The sequence below is a fragment of the Tenrec ecaudatus genome, chromosome 7 (assembly GCF_050624435.1).
Source record: "Tenrec ecaudatus isolate mTenEca1 chromosome 7, mTenEca1.hap1, whole genome shotgun sequence".
Classification (NCBI taxonomy): domain Eukaryota; kingdom Metazoa; phylum Chordata; class Mammalia; order Afrosoricida; family Tenrecidae; genus Tenrec; species Tenrec ecaudatus.
The window spans coordinates 165686769-165705176 of record NC_134536.1 but is presented as its reverse complement, the minus strand read 5'-3'; the positions used below and the strand labels follow the sequence as shown (position 1 = coordinate 165705176).

The 18408-nt window shown below is 51.7% G+C and overlaps 1 protein-coding gene across 1 annotated transcript in view; it reads right to left on the bottom strand.

The window, feature by feature from the left end:
* Window positions 1-44: 44 nt before the first annotated feature.
* Window positions 45-18408, bottom strand: part of BLTP3A (bridge-like lipid transfer protein family member 3A) — an 86494-nt gene continuing 68130 nt past the window's right edge. The window contains exons 10-21 of the mRNA XM_075555502.1: window positions 17846-18016; window positions 17318-17457; window positions 16543-16684; window positions 16118-16311; window positions 14512-15956; window positions 9699-9895; window positions 8323-8477; window positions 8087-8237; window positions 5365-5627; window positions 4776-4884; window positions 4549-4661; window positions 45-4273 (exon numbers count right to left, since the gene is read on the bottom strand). Of these exons, the coding sequence (XP_075411617.1) occupies window positions 4148-4273; window positions 4549-4661; window positions 4776-4884; window positions 5365-5627; window positions 8087-8237; window positions 8323-8477; window positions 9699-9895; window positions 14512-15956; window positions 16118-16311; window positions 16543-16684; window positions 17318-17457; window positions 17846-18016 (3206 nt within the window). The 3' untranslated portion in view covers window positions 45-4147. The remainder of the gene's footprint in view (window positions 4274-4548; window positions 4662-4775; window positions 4885-5364; window positions 5628-8086; window positions 8238-8322; window positions 8478-9698; window positions 9896-14511; window positions 15957-16117; window positions 16312-16542; window positions 16685-17317; window positions 17458-17845; window positions 18017-18408) is intronic.

Genomic DNA, 18408 nt, shown 5'->3' with positions numbered 1-18408 from the left:
AAAAAAACCCTGTGTATTCCTCTAAACAGATACAACACAACCAATAGTATTTAATCAGTTTAATTTTTTTCCCAGATGGTTCACAGAACCAGTACACTCAAGGTTTGATTAGAAATCGCAACATTAAAATTTCCCAATACTGACCAGGATTCCAGTCCACTGAGACATTCTTGTTTTCCTCGAATACGGGGAGAGAGTGACCTATTGTCAACAGTGAGTAGCAGTAATAGGCTAATCCAACTAGCACTCCTGGGGAACTCTTCCCCTCTAGCACTGTGTCATAGAATTGTGAAGCTGTTCTCTCCTGACGCTTTCCTGAGCATGTGTCTTAGCACAGATTCCGATTCTGTTTAGCACCCAGATTAGAGGAAACACCTTAAACTCCTAAGATTGGGAAAATCGGACTTAATACCACAACACAATGGCTGTCCCTCGGTACAGAGCCAGCGGGACAAGACACAGGCAGCAGAGAAATGCTGTTAAGACTCCGTGACATCTTCACCCAAAACAAATGGGCAAAAAACTAGGTCTTCTCTAGGAAATATCCATTGCAGTTGGATATTGGGAGACTGCGACTTGGAAACACAAGAGGAAACCCAGCCTCTTTATAGGAGTGCGTGGTGAGATGCTGCTCCGAAACCAGAGTGCAGCGGGACTGGTCCTGGTCTAGCGAAAGGGGGGCGGGGGGGGGGGGGGCGGGGCAGCTAGGTAAAGACTCTGGGCCATGAAAGGACGGTGTCCCAGCGGATTCTCTCAAAGTCCCCCTGCAGTTCTCCAAGAACCAGATGTCACCTTTCCTGTGTGAACAGCACTTTCCATTGATTTCCATACCTTTAGTTTTACTAGAACGGATTTGAGACGTGGGGGGTGGGGCGGTGGAGGGGGTGTCAGTCTCAATGGAAAGTTCCAATAATCACCATGGCACTATTTCACACTGGCTTCTTTCCACCCCAGATCTGAGGGGAAATGAATGGTGTCAGTTCACTGGAAGTGTACCAGTAACGGGGCTGGGGGTGGGGTTTGTGCCGAGTGTATTCCATATACAAGACCCATTGCTTTGGGACTCTGTGAAAAGGGGCATAAAGAAGGTCGAGTCAGGTGACAATAAGAGGCAGCCATCTGAATAGCACACACTCCTTGCGAGAGGCTCAGTGGGTGCCATGAGTTGAAAGGAGCACTCCGTAAAAGCAGTGTCCCCACAGCTCAGCTCTGGAGGGTCTGAATGCTCACCCTCACCCACAAGCACTGGAGCAGCGATGCCCGTCCCTCCACGTAAACAGGAAATCCAGGCACGCAGAGCGTCGTCACGGCTTCACAGCAGAGAGGGTGATGTGCAGTGGCGGGAGTCCTTGAGGACTAGCGGCGCTACCCGAACATTTTCTTGAGGTATTATTTCTTGTCCAGACTTGCTGCCCCAAGAACGAAATCCAAAACAATCCAAAGGAATTGACGCTTTTCCTTCCGTCTTCCTTTATCCTGAGGCCTGCCACCACATGGTGGGAGAACAAAACCCTTCCCAATGAACACGGGTATGAAGTTACATAAGATGATTTCCTGCAAAATCCCATGAGATAATGACCCTGCCGCATTTCCTGAGGGTGGATTTCAAGACACGATGGGATGGCCAAAGCTGCCGCCTAAGAGGTCATATGATGGGCCCAGAAATCTGGGCTCTGGCTATTACAGGGCTAACCTTCCTGCTTGCTGGATTGGTTTCCAGTGCCGCCTACCAAGCAAAAGTAGACACCAAATAATGATCTTAAACCAGTTCAGGGCAATAATGCCCTGAAGTTGAATAATGCCTCTCCCTGGCTACTGTATCTGCCCACACGGTCCACCAAGAGTAACAGAGATGCCACACGTGAGAACCCGTGACATGCGCTTCTGCCTTTGGAGGCAGGTTTGTAGAGGCCTGCAGTTCCCTTCAGGTGTGTTACCACCAGACAGCCCTAATTTCCGACCGTCCCTCCTGGAAGGCCACCACACAGGACTCGTGTGAAGCCGGAGCCCGTGCATCGTTTCTGAAAAGGAGAGCTCGGTGACATTTCGGATTGGCTGAGGGAAGTGTGTCTCGCACCTGAGGCAGAGCCGACACCTAGGACTTCAGACTCAGTGAGCACGCTCTGGTTCTTGCCTGCGTCTCTGGCCCACACCCCTGCTGTCATCGCTCCAGGATGGAGACTGTATTCGAAAGATGGTTCCCCGTGGGGGAAGAGCACCAGGCCTGGTCATTTTAGAGCTCAAGCCTTGCCGCTTCCTTTTCTAAGCGAGGTCCCTAGAAATCCGCAATTTGGTGAAGGCATGGCCATGGTGATGGCCCTTCCTGATGCCTAGGGAGCAGGTGGGCTTTGGCCACGGCAGCATGCTGAGCCCTCCTCTCGTCAGCGATGCTGAGTGGTCTTTCCTGAGCTTAGCGGAGCTTGTTACCTTACCGCTTGGTGACTCTCCCACAAATACAGGACACTTTCCCGTTCCGAACCTCAGCTTGCTATTCCGAGTTCTCGGACCCTCCCGTAGTTTGTTTTTAATCTCATCTGGTTTGCCTTTCCACTGCCTGTAATTCATGACGTTTGATTTCACTACGCTAGTACTTCCAGGTCTTCATAAAAATCATAGCTGTCCCAGGCATCGCCCTTTAAGAAAGGTCTCCATTAGTATTCTTCCAGAAATAGGCTGTTTTCCTACACCTCAGTCCCTTTCTAAGAATGACAAATGGTCCTACAGTCATATAGCATATGTTTTAAAAACTGCCTGTCTAGAACGTTGACAAGTATTTTTTGAAAGTCTAAAAAATTCCATCTAGTTCCTTCTTGAATGCACATTTATCTTCAGATAAATCCAGAGGAGATCAATCAGGTAGGAATTCCCGTAAAAGGGGTCGTGTGCAATTAAGACTGCTGTGACACCACTGCACCCTTACTTTGCCATCTTGCCAGGTCGAGGTGAGTCAGCCGATGAGTTTCTATCCAATCACCACAGCTCACGGTATATTGACGCAGAATGCTATGGGTGAAGGTGGAGCGTCGGCGGGTAGTCAGATAGGAAAGGAAGGAGCAACCCTTAGAGGGCAGGGGAAAACCCAGCTGGGTTGAAGGGTTTGGGTTTGGTTTTTTTATAAATAGACTGAAGTCAAAATTACATGATTAAAAAAAGCCACAGTGAGAGGGGATAGAACAAGGGGCTGAGATGTTTATGTTAATGTTTAAAACACATTTTTAGTCCCCAAACGACCAGGTGGTGAGCGGAGAGCGCTGAGAGAAAGTCACAGTGCTGGGAAAGAAGCCGTACCAGGGCCCCAGGGAGACTCGCAGAGGCTGAGGCCCTGCTGTGAAGAAGGGGAGGGGCTCCGGCAAGCCACAGCGGCTCAGACTGTGGGTCCTACCCCATGGCGCCTTCAATTCAACCCCCTACCCCTTGTGGGTCCTACCCCCATCGCACCAATTCAACCTAGCTCTGAGGGGTCCATTTTTCTTGATTTAAATTTCAGACGTACTGTTACACAGGGCAAGGCAGGACTAGCACCGAGTGCTAATACCCCAGCTTCACAATGATGACAAGACAACTGAAAGGACACGGACCCTGAACAATCTGACGTGGATGACGGAGCTGGGTTCCCTTTCCAAAAGCGCAGAGTCCGGGGCCCCTTATTTTCTTTCTTGTGCCTTTCCTGACCCGCCACACCTTGCTGTATGACCTCTGACTCGACCATTTACTGTGGCCAAAGCTCGGTCAGGTGTGCTACAGGAAACTCTGGGACAGAGGATCTTTGGTGGCTCAGTGGGGGGCTGAGGAGGGGACTAGTTCCCCTTGTTCACACAGGCTGTGGAAGAAGCGTGTGTCTCTGCCATGGAATCGGGAGGTGAAATGGCCCTGCATGCCCAGATCCCCCTAGTGTACACAGGCCTGGAAGGTTATCTCCAGCAGGAGAGGAGGGTGAGCCACACACACAAAGGTGCCCCCAATTTCCTGCGACGTGCTCATGCTTGGCCCTGTGCCCCGCCTGGGTTCCAACAGTGGGAAGCACCCCCCGACAAGGAGTGAGTCCGCCAGACTGCACGCTGGATGTCCTCGGCGGACTCTGCACTGTCCGCGGCCGTGCTGCTGCTGCTGGTCTCTCTCCGTGCCACAGGGGCCCGAGGCGCCGCTGTCAGAGATCAAAGAGTGGGTTATATTTCCTAATCTCCTGAAGCAGTTTCGCTTTGTCCTGGTTGGCATTGGCCAATGCTTGCTTGGTTTCTTGAAGTTCTTTTTGTAAAGAAGGTAGTTCTTTTATCTGAGAAACAAGAAGTAGACCCGGTTAATGAACAGACTGGATGATACCACCTGCTCTCAGCAGTCAGTCTGGGGCGGGAAGAATCCAAATAAAGATGACCAAGAGGACCCAACAGGGTGTCGAGTTAAAGGGGAGCAACCTTCAAGTCCAGGACTCGCAGAAGCAGCTGCTAAACCACCCAGCGACACAGCACAGCAAGAGCAACAGCCTTCAAGCTTCGCAGGTGACAGTGCCTCCGAGCTTGTGGAAAAGGGGTTCTTCACTTAGGGACTCACCTGCGGTTCAAAAGCCACGTCTGTGGGGACCAGGAATGCTTGTTCTTTGGGGGACTGCCTCGTCTCACTTTTAGGTACTTCTGCTTCTGTTGATGGCCTGTCCTGCGCAGCAGCTGGAAAAAAGGTAACGATGCGAAGTGACACCCTGCTGCCAATACCCAGACCTACTTCCTCACCTGAGAACACAGGCAGAGAAGCTAGCAGCCTAAGGGGCCTGACTCACTCACCACCTATGTGGAACACCCCGTCATCACTCCGCTTCAGCACCACGTGCTCCATGGCCAGGGTGATGGGGATGGGGCCCGGGGACGTCGGGTAGATGGGAGGGATGTCATCCTGCAGGAAGAGGAAGAAACCCCATGAGGGCCCGCCCAGCTCAGAACCATTGAGACAGCACAGCCCATCCAGCCTGAAGCTCTTTTCTGTTGTTACATCTCCACACAGTCCTGCAAAGGCTGGGAGAGATAACTGAGTCCCAATCTGGAGTGAAACCGAGGCTCAGCTACCCCATCTAGTCATGCCTCAGGCCAAAGGCGGGGCTAGGATTACAGACAGGTTCTCACTTGAACCCCGTACTTCCTGACAGCAATTAAATAGCTGGCTGCTGGCCAAAGGTTCAGTGGTTCGAACCCAGCAGGTCTTGGTCACTATGACTGGGAACTGACTGGCAGCAAAGAGTTCAAGGTCGAACACTGACAAAGCATTGCCTCACTTGCTCCGCACCGTTCTAATGGTGACAAGGGAAGACGTTGACAACTGCCAGTGCAGGCCCTGGAGGGGAGGGGGCGGGAGTGTGCGTGCACGTTTCTCTCTCACCTTTAGGGTGATCCTGGAGTTCAGGAGCTCAATCTGCATGGGGACCACCACTGGAATCTCCTCATCCTCAAAGAAGGGCCCCAGGCCATTGAGCACCGAAGTGAACAGCTCAATGTCACAGCCATGAACCAAGCAGTGCAGGAAGCCATTCTGTGTGGCCAGTGGGGAATGAACAGCAGCAGCAGGCCCCACCTCAAATCGAAGGCCCACAGCTGGCCTGATGTGGCCGGCCTTCAAAGTCGAGGGATTCTGAAAACTTGCATCTTTTCGAAGAAAGAGAAGGAAAAGTTATTGACAGCCAGGGGCAGTTCTAAGCGTTTACATATACTCACTACCCCCAACATTCCTGTGGGATGTCACCATCATTCCCATCTGACAGACGGGAAAACGAAGGCATGGAGACTAACCAAGGCAGTACCAAGCGTAGGATTGGGGAGAGGCAATTGACTGCACAGTCAGGGGCCTGGCCACTTTAGTGTGATGCCGCTTCAGGGAGAAGAGCGGCTAAGGGACAGTTCCAAACTGGCCCTGCTCTGAATCGACGGTGCTGGTCTAGCGACCCAGGGAAAGTTCAAAAAGCAGAGGGCCTTCAGGTCAGTTAAACTTGCATGTCTCTCACTGTATCAAAGGCTTTATCATCTCTCTCTACTAGAGCCACCTATGATGTGTACTAACCTTTTCAAAACTCCATGAAGACAAGCCCTGGTACAGCCAAGGCATGGAACCGCTCATATATTTACTAGACTAAACTGGCACAGCCACTTTGCAGCATAATTTGGCATTCTCTGGTAAGTAAGGCTGAGGTTGAACCTACCCTAATGATCTAGAAATTATGTCCTCAGGAGTATAACCCTGAAGGAATTCTTGGCCATACTACATTTCCCCCAGATAATGTGCACATGCCTAGAGTGTGCACATACATAGCGGGCATCTGAAAATGTGGGGGTTTAACATGGTTTGCATGTGTTACTCGCCTAAACATGTGGTATGTACCAGGAGACGTGAACAAGGTTGGTTGTTTATGGCAACACTATTTGAAATAGCAAATACAAACAGAAACAACTTGGATATCTGCTCGGAATAGATGGAAAAAGTAAAGAATGGTAATGGGCATAGGGGGTCTTTTGGGGGTGAGGAAAATGCTCTAAAACTGAATGGTGGTGAAAGCAAATTTACAGAGCCGTGAAACTAAAACTGTACCAAGCAATCTAATTGACAGGCACCCTGACGGCACACTGGATTATGTGTTGGGCTTCTAGCCGCGGCCAGTTGGAACCCACCGCTCACAGGGCAGCTCTCCTCTGCACTCTCGGACCTCTGAGCGGGCATCAGCTTGACGGCAATGGATTTAGCTATGGAAAACAAGAGTGCTTGGGTGGTGCAGTGGTTAAGCACTTGGCTGCCACTGAAAAGTCAGAAATCCACACCCAGCAGCTCCTCCACTGGGGAACAAGCTGCAGCCTAAGAAACACGGCGGAGTTCTGCTCCGCCACCCAGGGTCGCCACGAGTCAGAACTGACCTGCCGCCACACGACACCAGCAATACTTCAAGTGAGCGAATTGCAGCGTACGTCAAGTGCGTACCCCTCTCTCTGGTGTTCTAAAAGGTAACGATGGTATGCAGCAGAGTGTTACATAATAACCCAACAAGGAAACTCACTGCCATCGAGTGTATTCCGACCCTTGCTTGACACATGGATGTATGGATTGCTATAAGAGCTGTAAGAGCCCCCAATAAAATGATTGGGAAAAAAGTTGATGCTGACTCACAGCAACCCCACAGGACAGGGAAGAACTGTCCCTGTGGGTAACAAGACTGTCAGCCCCTCGAGCGGCTCGTGGCTTCTAACTGCTACCCTTGCAGTGAGCAGCCCAACGTACATCCACGATGCCACCAGGACTCGGAATATTATGTAGCCGTGGAAAATGAATGCACTGTAGCTAACTCAACGGCATCGAAGAAATCTTTAAAATATGTTAAGTGAAAAATATCACAAAAGACCATAAGCCATGAATCCCTTCAAATAAACTCCAGGAGCAGGTGGGAGAGAGAAAAGGAGGCCTTGGTACTTAAGGGACACTAAGCTGCTGCATTAAGAGTAACAGAAAAAACTGGGACCAGATAAACAGTGGTGGTTCAACCGTGATTCTCAATCTAAAGCGTGACGGGAAGAGTGCTGAAGTGACCAGTGGTTGACTAGAGGTACAGGTACCACAATAAAACGCCGAGGGAAGGGGGATCCTGAGAAATGAAAGTACATCGATGCAAACACGTGGAAAAATCCTGATGCGAGGCAAGGGAATCACACCAGGCCCAGGCTGATGACCACCTCAGACACTGTTGGAAACTGTTCTTTAGGACCTACTTGGCAGATTTTTAAAATTTTAATCATGTTCAGACTTTTTCCTGATCCTCTTTGAAAGGATAGATGAAAACACACATCGCAGAACTGACTGTGCCCAAGAGCTCCTTGATCAGACCGCAGCCACATGCAGAAGCAAACGGCACCTCACCCGCGTGGAGTAGAGCCCACTGCAGGCAAAGCCTGCGCAGGAAGAGACTCCTGAGCTCCTGGCAGAAAGGAGGTCTCTGCGGAGCTCTTCTGCCCCCTACTGGCTGCTGGAGAGAAGGGCCGTAGGGCTGGCACTGGCAGCTACCTTTAGAACACACTGAAACGCAAAACTTAAGCTCCAGCTAGACAAACCCTGCCCCCATCCTCACCTGAGCACTGTCCGTGCAGGAACTGCCAGAGGCTCACGGTGCCCAGCTGCTGGAGGGTCAGTTCCTCTGCTTGCATGGCCACCGTCAGGTCCTCCCCATGCACCTCTATCCCCAAAGCCACCTCATTCACCCTCAGGACCAGCACTGAGACCTGTCAAAGAGACCCTCTTAGCGCCGCGTCCTGAGCTTCCAGCCCAAAGCCCACTCTCTGCGGAGAAGAAAGGAAAGCTGCTGACCGGGTGAACACCGGGGCCTTCGCCACTGGGAGAGACTGAGCTGTTGGCCTCTGGAGACCCCTGGCCAGAAGTGTCCACGGCAGGGCTCCCTTGGACACCAGCATCATCCAAGACACTGGGAAGAGATCCTGATGGGAAGGAATCCGGACCAGGCTCTGCATGAAGAAAGGACAGGTGGATTTTCACAAAAGTCAAAAAGCCCTGGTCACGTCCCACCTCTAAAAACAATCACAACAGTAAACAGAATATTTCTGGCATCTTATAAGGCAACTCAAAATTCAGGTATTTGATAAAATGTGTAAATTACTTTGCTTTTTTTTTTTAAGTGTAATCATGGAATTGGTCACATGGGGGAAAAAAGACTGCCTTTTAGAGATGCAAACTGGAAAGATTTACGGATCAAATTCTGATGTTCAGCATTTGCGTATAAACGACAGGAAGGGAGTGGTGGCGGTGTCCAGGGAACAAGGTTGGCTGTGGCTGGGCCCTTCCTAGCTGAGGCTAAGTGCACAAAGGGTTCTCCAGGGGAGCCTGTGAACGTGGGCACATATGTGAAAGTCCCCATCAGAGGCTGCAAAGAGTAATAACAAAGCAAACATGGGAACCGCCATCCAACTTAATAACACTTCCTTTTTATTCTCATGTTGACGCTTTAACAAAACAAACAACACTGCCATCAAGTTGATTCCAACTCAAGGTGACCCTGAAGACAGCGAAGAACTGCTCCTCTGGGTTTCCGAGACTATAAATCTCTGCAGGAGCCCCTCCAACTCATCGCACCCTCTCCATAGGGCAGGGGAGACCTGCCCCGCGAGTTTCTCAAGGGGACTTTCCGCAAGAGCAGAAAGGCCCTGTCTTTCTCCTGCAGTTCTTGGTGGTTTTAAACTGCTGACCTTGTAGTTAACTGGCCCAATACATAACCAGTACGCCAAGTCTCTTCTTGTGACAAAAGTCGTGAGCTAACCAATAATCTACTAAATGGAGGATAAAGCCAGAGCCACAGATCCATTAACATTTCTTTTTTGGGGGTAATGATGGTGGGGAGGGGGAAGTGTTTAATAAAACCTCTATTTTACCAATTATTGGCTCCTTTTCAATCTTGCTGGTCTGAATAAAGGGAGCAGGAGGGCTCTTCCTGGATTTCTGCAGCCCTGCCCAAGGAGCCCTGGTGGTGGAATGGCTAAGGTGTTGGGCTGCAATCCACATGGTCAACAGCTTGAAACCACCAGCAGCAGCTCTGGACAAAGACTGAGATTTCTCTCCTGTAAACAGTTCCAGTCTCAGAAACTCACAGGGGTCACTATGAGTCAGCAGTGGCTCGATCGTATGGAGTCTGGAGTTTCGGCGGCAGCCCTGCCTGGCTCGCTTCCACTTACCAGACTCCAAGAGCATCACAAAGCCCTCACTGCCATCGCTGTCCACTGAAATCCGGTCTTCGGGGCCACTGCTGTCCAACGAGACACCATCAAATGACTGCTGGGACATGGTCCTCTTCATGGAGAAAAAGCGGAGCCGGGCGGCTCCTCCGCTCACAGGCGTGGCCATCCCCTCGTCCATCTTGGCCAGGGGGTCCCTGTTTAACAAAAGCACACACACTCGTGTGGCTTAGGAGCCATGCTTGTTCCCACCTCCAGCCAGTTCACGCCACCCAAAAAAAGAGAGGAGCTGATACAAAAGGCTCGGGGAGAAAGAAAACGTGTGGAAAGGATGGTGGCAACGTATGTACAAATGTGCTTGATACACTCAATGTATGGATTGTTGTAAGAGCTGGATTTATTTTTAAAAAAACTGGGGCTCCAGCGAACACCCACTTTTAGAAGGGGATGGGGCCTTTTTCTCCCTCACCCATTGGTGTCTCCGGGTCCTCTTACTGCAGCATCTCAAACTGCATAACACTGCTTTCACGCCAGGCTCTTCATCAGGGCCATTCCACACCCAGACCACAGCGCCACCTGCTGCCCTGGAGTCCATGCCTGACACCTCAACTACTTCCTCAACTAGTTCCTCAGCACCTCTTCTGTCCACAGACACGACCTACCGTCCACAGGGGGAGGGGGTCAGACAGCACGCTAAAAATGGAAGAAAGCTGGCTGAGCCAGAGAATGACGACACTCAATGAACAGGGGCAAAGAATGTGGTTTCATGACAGTGGGGTGCAAAGGGGCCCTAGGAGCTCCACATGGCGCTATAGCCAGTTTTAACTACAGACCAGGGATAGGACAATCACAACTGGAAATACAGACTTCAGCAGAAATAAGATGGGATCAATAACCGAGTGAGAGAGACAGTATTCAAAAGGATAGTGTGATGTGAACTTTCGGAAACTTGGGCAGACAGCGTGGCCCAATAGTCCCCACCTCTACCTTTTATTCTCAAGATGCAGTTATGCACAATATACCCAAAGAGGGGGATGTTCACAAAAACAAGGGCATTGGACACAGCACGAGTTCTATATGAGAACACCCAGGAACAGACTAAATGAACCCAATTGTGGACTGTTGGATAAATCGTGGTACATCCATCTGCTTGACTATGGCGTGCAATTTAAAACCATGTATTCAAACACCTAGGAGATGGAGAAATACCCATGATACAAATCATATGATCCCATTTTTAAATGACATTTGTGCACATCCTATTAGTATGTAGACATATTCACATGTGCACATCAATGTATATGCACAAAAATTGGAAGAAAACAGACCCAAATATAAATAGTGGTGATCTCAGTGATTCTTAAGATGTTCTTCTTTAGTCTTGTCGTTTCTACATTGTCGATATAAGGAACACAAGTCATTCTTATACTTAAAAAATAGGCTTGCCAACAAAACACTGCCATCAAGTTGATTCCAACTCACGGTGACCCTGAAGGACAGCGAGGAACTGCTCCTCTGGGTTTCCGAGACCATAAATCTCTGCAGGAGACTCTTCTGCCATCGAGCCCCTCCAACTCATCGCACCCTCTCCATAGGGCAGGGGAGACCTGCCCCGTGAGTTTCTCAAGGGGACTTTCCGCAAGAGCAGAAAGGCCTGGGAAACGGACAGCCCGGCTCTGGCCGGGCATGTTTACTTGGATAGGACAGAAGGAAGAAGAGAGCAGCAAGGAGAGAGCGGAGACTCGCTCAGAGACGGGCAAGTACCTGAGCACTGCCCCGGCCGCTCAGGAAGGCCTGCTGAGCAATAGCCCCGAAGGAGGGCTGAGACGGCAGCCACTGGCCGAACAGTCGGGAGTCGCTATTCATGTTAAAAGGGAGCTTGCACCAGGCACACACCTCTTCTCTCTTTTCCCATCTCCCTCGATCCTCTCCCCCTTGAGAAGGGAGCCCCACTTAATGACTGGGCGCCCAGGCTCTAAATCCTCGTCCCACCACTCACAGGCTGTGTAATCTTTTTTTAATCGTCTTATTGGGAGCTCTTGCAGATGTTGTAACAATCCATAATTCCATTAGAGCAAGCATAATTGTACAATCACTGCCACGCTTGGTTTCAAAACATTTTCTTTCTTCTTGAACTCTCTGATATCAGCTCCCCTTTATTATCCTCTCCCTCCCCCACCCTACACCACCCCGCCAGGAACCCTTATTACTCTATTATCTAGATAGATAGATAGATAGATAGATAGATAGATAGATAGATAGATAGATAGATAGATAGATAGATAGATAGGTACACACACACGGAGGCTTTTTGGTCTTGTCTTACACCATCCAGTGTATCCATTCAGTTACCATTCGCCTATTCATCCCCCTCCAGTGGGTTAGACAGTCAGGCTGTGTAATCTGAACCAAGTCCCTGGCTTCATCTGTCCCTGCCTTCATCGGGCACTTACAAGAATTTAATGCGCTGATATTTGTGTCTCAAACAGTCCTTGGTACCTAGAAAGCACTCAGACGCGTGTAAAAGCGGAACGACGACAAAGGAATGCCGAAGAAAACTGGATGCCTTTGAGTTACCATGGCGGCAGCAGTGTTGACTACACCACGGACTGCCAGGAAAAGGGGAAGAAAAGGCCTCTACGTTGCAAGTGCAGCCAGCACGCTCTTTGGAGCGGCAGCACATGAGCCTGGGCGTGTGTCAGGAGGGACCGCTTCCATCCTGCTTGGTGGAGGGCCAGCCAGAAAGAAGACCCTGTGCGAGGCTGGCTGGACACCGTGGCTGCCCAATGGGCTCAAACACAGGGACAGCTGTGAAGATGATGCAGGGCACAAGGTCAGTTCCAGTCGGAAGAGACTCGACGGCACCGAACAAGTGTGAGTCTATCTGTCAGCGTCTACGTTCTCCCCCATTCTTCCCCCGAGGCATCTGAGCCTCACAGGCACTAGCACACCAGTTGCTCAGACTTGTTCAAGAGAAAAGCTTTCATGCCACAGCCCTTGTCCTCGTGACCTTTCCTGAAGCCCCGGGCATGCGTAGGAAATCCCCACCTGTCCACCCTGCTGCCCACGCTCCTCTCACTTTCTACTTCCGAACCAGCACACGGCTCTTCCTGGTGGAGGCCCCTCAGGGCAGCCCTCGCTCACCGACTTACATGCTGCAAAGGCTCCACGGGCTCACCTGAAGCCCACTTCTCCCGTTACAAATGGAGGATACCAATACCTATAGCTCTCTCCTCGGGCTGCCGTGGGAATCCAATCCCACAAAATACAACGTGAAGGCCCACGGAAGAGCATAAAATATGTTTCGGGGGATGTGGGAGAGGGGTTGGGGGAAGGAAGGTGTGTTAACCAACCCAGGGACAAGGAAACAAGGGATCCAAAAACATTGGCGAGGAGGATGTAAGAGGCCTGGTAGGGCTTGATCAAGGGCAATGTAACTGAATTACTGAATTACAGAAACCCAAATGAAGGCTGAGCATGATAGCAGGACAGGAGGAAAGTAAAAGATAATAGAGGAAAGAACTAAGAGTCAAAGGGCATTTATAGAGATCTAAATACAGACATGTATATATATGAGAATGGGGAAATAGATCTATGTGCATATATTTATAGGTTTAGTATTAAGGTAGCAGATGGACATTGGGCCCCTACTCAAGTACTCCCTCAATGCAAGAACACTTTGTTCTGTTAAACTGGCATTTCATGATGCTCACCTTCCCAACACAATTGCTGAGGACAAATGGGCGCATAAGCAAATGTGGTGAAAAAAGCTGATGGTGCCCGGCTATCAAAAGATATAGTGTCTGGGGTCTTAAAGGTTTGAAGGTAACAAGTGGCCATCTAGCTCAGAAGCAACAAAGTCCACATGGAAGAAGCACACCAGCCTGTGAGATCACAAGGTGTCGAAGGAATCAGGTACCAGGGATCAAAGAACAAAAAACCATATCATTGTGAAAAAAGGGGACTGCAGATTGGGAACCTAAAGCCCACAAGATGTACACTGGTCCAGGTAGGAACTAGAAACATAGGGAATCCAGGACAGATGATCCCTTCAGAACCAGTGCTGAGAGTGGTGATACCAGGAAGGTAGACGGAAGATGGGGTACGAAAGGGGAATCAATTACAAGGATCTACATGTGGCCTCCTCCCTGGGGGACAGACAACAGAAAAGTGGGTGAAGGGAGACATAGGACAGTGTAAGGTAGGACAAAATAATAATAATTTGTAAATTATCACTGGTTCATGTGAGGCAGGGAGCGGGAAGGGAGGGGAAAAATGAGGAGCTGATACCAAGGGCTCAAGTAGAAAGCAAATGTTTTGAGAATGATGAGGGTAACAAATGTACAAATGTGCTTGACACAATGGTTGGATGGATGGATTGTGATAAGAGTTGTATGAGCCCAATAAAATGACTTTTAAGAAAGAGTGTAAAATATGACACTGAGCCCGGCAGGATTAGTCAGATATAGAACATCTGCATCAACTATGGTGATAACTTGATTCCTGGCAACAGTAACTGCAGACTAGAACGCTGCCCAAATGGGCTACGGGAGATGGAGGCAGAAATACGTCCCTGGGGCTCGGGGTGCCTTTACTGCAATTCCTGGCTTTCCCTCACCACAGACTTGGATTCGGTCCTAAAAATGCACTCTCCAACTATGGAAGCCTGCGTCCTCCTCTATGGAGCGTGACCACACCTCTGAAAACCCAGGGAAGAACGGCTGCATGGTGCTCCTCACGCCACAGGGCAGGAGGCCCAAGCCCGGCTCGCAGGGAAGGGCGGGGCGCCTGAAGGAGACACAGGGCCACTCACTTGGCTGGGGGCAGCGACAGCATCTTGTGCATGGTGGAGGCCATGCGGTCTTTGCCGAGACTGAAGGCATCCTTTGTCAGCGCCACGGCTTCCTTGGTGAGGTCCATGGTGGCGTGCAGGGCCTCCTTGGTGGCATCCTGGGTCATGTGAATAGCATTTGACAGCTCCCCTTCAATGTTCTTCAAGGGGAGGAGGTCGCCCTGCCCATTCACAGCAGTTTCTCTGCCAGTCGGGGGCTTCGCCGCTGCTGGTGAGCTGGACGCTCGGGCCTGGCTGAGCCTCTTGGCCTGGAGGGACTCGACTGCCTCGTGGCCCTGTCGGACCTGCTGCTGGGCGAGCGAGCCCGAGTCCGAGTCCTGCAGTTTGCCGTTACTGGGATGAAGTGCTGGCTCATCCTGGGCTCCAGGCAAGTTTTCAAGACTACTGTCCTCCAACACCTTCTCTGGGCTCTCGGGGCCCTGGTCTGAGGAGGCGTCCGACTTCAGCTCCCTGCCCTCCGAAGGAGAGGGCTCCGAGTCTAGGAGGCTGGTGGTGTCTGACCCGGCAGAGTCCGCCTCAGCTGGCCTGGGGGCAGGGGGCAGGAGCAGAGCCACTTCGGCACTGGGGAAGAGGACTCCAATGCAGGCCGTCTGGTCCTGCAGGGGCGTCCCCGTCACGGCCTCCGCATCCTTTGTCAGCTGCTCCTGAAGACCCTGCAACTCCTCCTTCAGGCGGAGCAGAGCCAGGTACTGGTAGTGGTCGAGGCTCACGTGGACCTGGGCAGGGGACTGGACCAGCACGTGGACGTCAGCTGCATCCTCCAGCCCCGACAGAGGGCCCTTGCTGTCGCCACCACCTCTGCCTTCCCGCAGCATCCCCAGGACTCCCGGGAGTCCTGAGAGGCTTTTCAAGTCTTGCTCAGTCCTCGATCGCTGATGGGACCCAGCCTCAGGGACCAGGGCCTCGGAATGGACAGGACTGCCAAAGCTGGCTGACGGCTTCAGCCTCCCCTCTGCAGCCAGGAGGCGCTTCCGGGCCTGGGCTTGCTGCCAGCGGCGCGGCAGGCAGGCCCAAACGGACAGGGGGAAGGGGGCCACAAAACTCAAGGTACGCCCTTTGAAGTGCTCTGTGCCCTCAAAGTCCAAGGAGATCTGGGTGAAGTGGATGGACCAGAGGTCCTGGGAGGCCCTGGGCCTCTGGGGAGGGAGGCGAGAGTCCAGCTGGAAGGCGTGGTGCAAGAAAAGCATGTGCAGGAGGCTGAAGCCCCCTGGGACCTTGGGGAAACGGACGTGGCTGGAATGGAAGAACTCGGTAGCAGCAAAGCCCCGGAAGAGGCTCTGGAGGTCTGGACAGCTACAGTGCAGAGCGTGGCGAGTGTTGGTGGCGGTCATGCCAGATGCAGACATGGCAAGAGTCTGGGGACGATGCAGCCCGGCCTGCTCTCTTTTCTCCAGAGGGAAGCTCATCTTGAGAGAGAAAAGGAAATGAAATTCAGGATGCTCACCTGAGTAGCACCATGAACGCGCACGCAGCACACCGCTGGGCCGTGAAGCTGCTGCGTACTGCTGTCACCAGAGCTAAGCCTGGGCGTGCTCTTCGCCAGGCAAGGAAACCGCCCTCCCCCTACCTTCAACCGGAAGGCATCCAGTCGGATGTCCAGGTGCTCATCTTTCTGGGTTGAGTCTTCCAGCTTGTAGATAGCTTTGAACTGCTCCAAGCTGCGATACAGATCCAGGCAAAAGAAGTTTCCCCAGAGCAAGCTGACAGGATCCATCGTAAATGTCAGGCCGTTTAGCTGAATGTAGAGATTGGGACAGGGAACTAGAAAGCGGAGGAAGAGAGAATCACCATGTATATAAAGCCGCAGCTACACACACCCTCATTTTCTCTTTAAAAGCACACAGCTACACAGGACAGAGTTTTTGATAGATGTGTGCTCAACGAACTCAAACAATGAAAAATCCTCCAAACAAAACGTTGCAACATGGGCCCGAGGCTGAGAAAGGCGGAGGGCGTGAGCTGGAGAGTGAGGCGTGAGCCGTCAGGGCTTACCTGGAAGCACCTGGCTGTCTGGGAAGTAATACTCTGTAAACTCGATGTGAATGGCAGACACCTGAGTGGGCAGGTTGTGGAGCTTCCGACTGCAGGAAAGAAGTGTAGATGGTTTCTTACTGGGCTGTCCAGCTGTGGAGACCTAAGCAGAATCACAAGTTACTCAGCACTTGAGGTGAACTCCATTTTCTGTGAGGAACAGTTTAAAGCGGGCGTCCTCAAACTACGGCCCGCGGGCCACATGCGGCCCACCAAGGACATTTATCTGGCCTGCCGGGTGTTTTTGCCCTGTTTATCCTTTTACTTCAAAATAAGATATGTGCAGTGTGCATAGGAATTTGTTCGGTTTTTTTGTTGTTCATAGTTTTTTTTTTTTTAAACTATAGTCCGGCCCTCCAATGGGTCTGAGGGACAGTGAACTGGCCCCATTAAAAAAGCTTGAGGACCCCTGGTTTAAAGGCTTCTCCCTAAGTCTGCCACAGGGACACTTAGAGCGTCTCACACATATTCCAGGCCTTCTCACACCTGCCTAACACTCCCCACCAGATGCTTTCTGCAGTGGAAGGTTTGTAGTCGGACATTCAAAGAAATTCTTAAGTCCTGATCTCAGCAGACATGCTCAGGAGGAAACAAACCAAGTCATCAGTCCCCTCAGAAGTATGTGTGTGGGGGGGGAGGGGGGACGAGCAGACAGCTTCCGGATTCCACAGTTGTTCCAGTTGTCTTACACTCCACCCCTTTCCAATCATGGTTCCCCAAGTCCTGGGCTCCTCACCTGGTGGATGTCCAGGTCGTCCACCCGTACAACCAGGCAGCTGGAGCGTAACCGGTTCCATGCCGGGGGCCCAAAGGCAACCTGTTGGCCCTGAGAGGGACTTCTTTCAAGGGGGCTCTTTCGAGGACTAGAGAGAGAGTCTACACAAAAACAGGAAGGAGGGAAAATGACAATGAGGCACGTTCAGCTTTTATAATCAACAGAACGGTCAGCAGTACCATCGCCAGGTCCTCAGCGTGGTATGTAGAAGACAGGGTCTAACACTGTCTAGCAATTGGATGGAGCCAAACACAACGCTCTCCCTAAGCCCCCGGCACTGGCCTCCTGAGGAGCGAGGGCGCCAGCTTCCCTGCACCATGCTGGCTAGGTGCGGGGATGAAAAGCGCCGGGTGAAGAAGAGCCGCTGATGTCTCTCCACAGGATAAGACTGGGAGGATGCGCTAGCCCACCGCACTGCCACGGGTTAGTGAGGCGTGAACGCGCAGAGGCTGGCTAGCAGCAGGAGGGCTCCAGCTGCTAGGAACGGACCTGCCTTCCTCCGGAAGGGCGCGTCGCCCCCCAGGTGCCAGGGGGCTTTGAGCCCCATCTCCTCGTGCCACTTCTCCATTTCACTCTGAAACTCCATAACCAGGTTTCGGGCCCACTGGCCTCGGGTCTCCATGGCTTCACAGTATCTCACCCAGTGTCTGCAGCTTTCACCTGGGGAGGGGGGAGAAACAAGCACAAACTTGATGCATGATGAACACGATGGAGTAGCCTGTTTTCTGCCCGTAGAGTCGAACGTAGAATCTAACCCTTCACCCCTAACGCAGACGTCTTCGAGCGGAGCAAAGTGGCAGACTGCAGGGTCCCGCATGTGACTTCCTGCAAGGCTCCCTGACAGCCAGCTGCTGCCGCCTTTGGTTGCAGACTACTGCAGAGTGGCCCGAGCAGAAACAAGGGGCAGAGAGAGACTCAGCAGCAACATCTCCCCCTCACTACTTCCCTCGTTGCCCTCTTGAGAAACTGTATTTTCAGTTCTCCAAATACATGCTGCCTCGGCGGGCACCTTCCTCCTGAACAGCCTGGGGTAAGCGCAGGGCTTTCTTCCT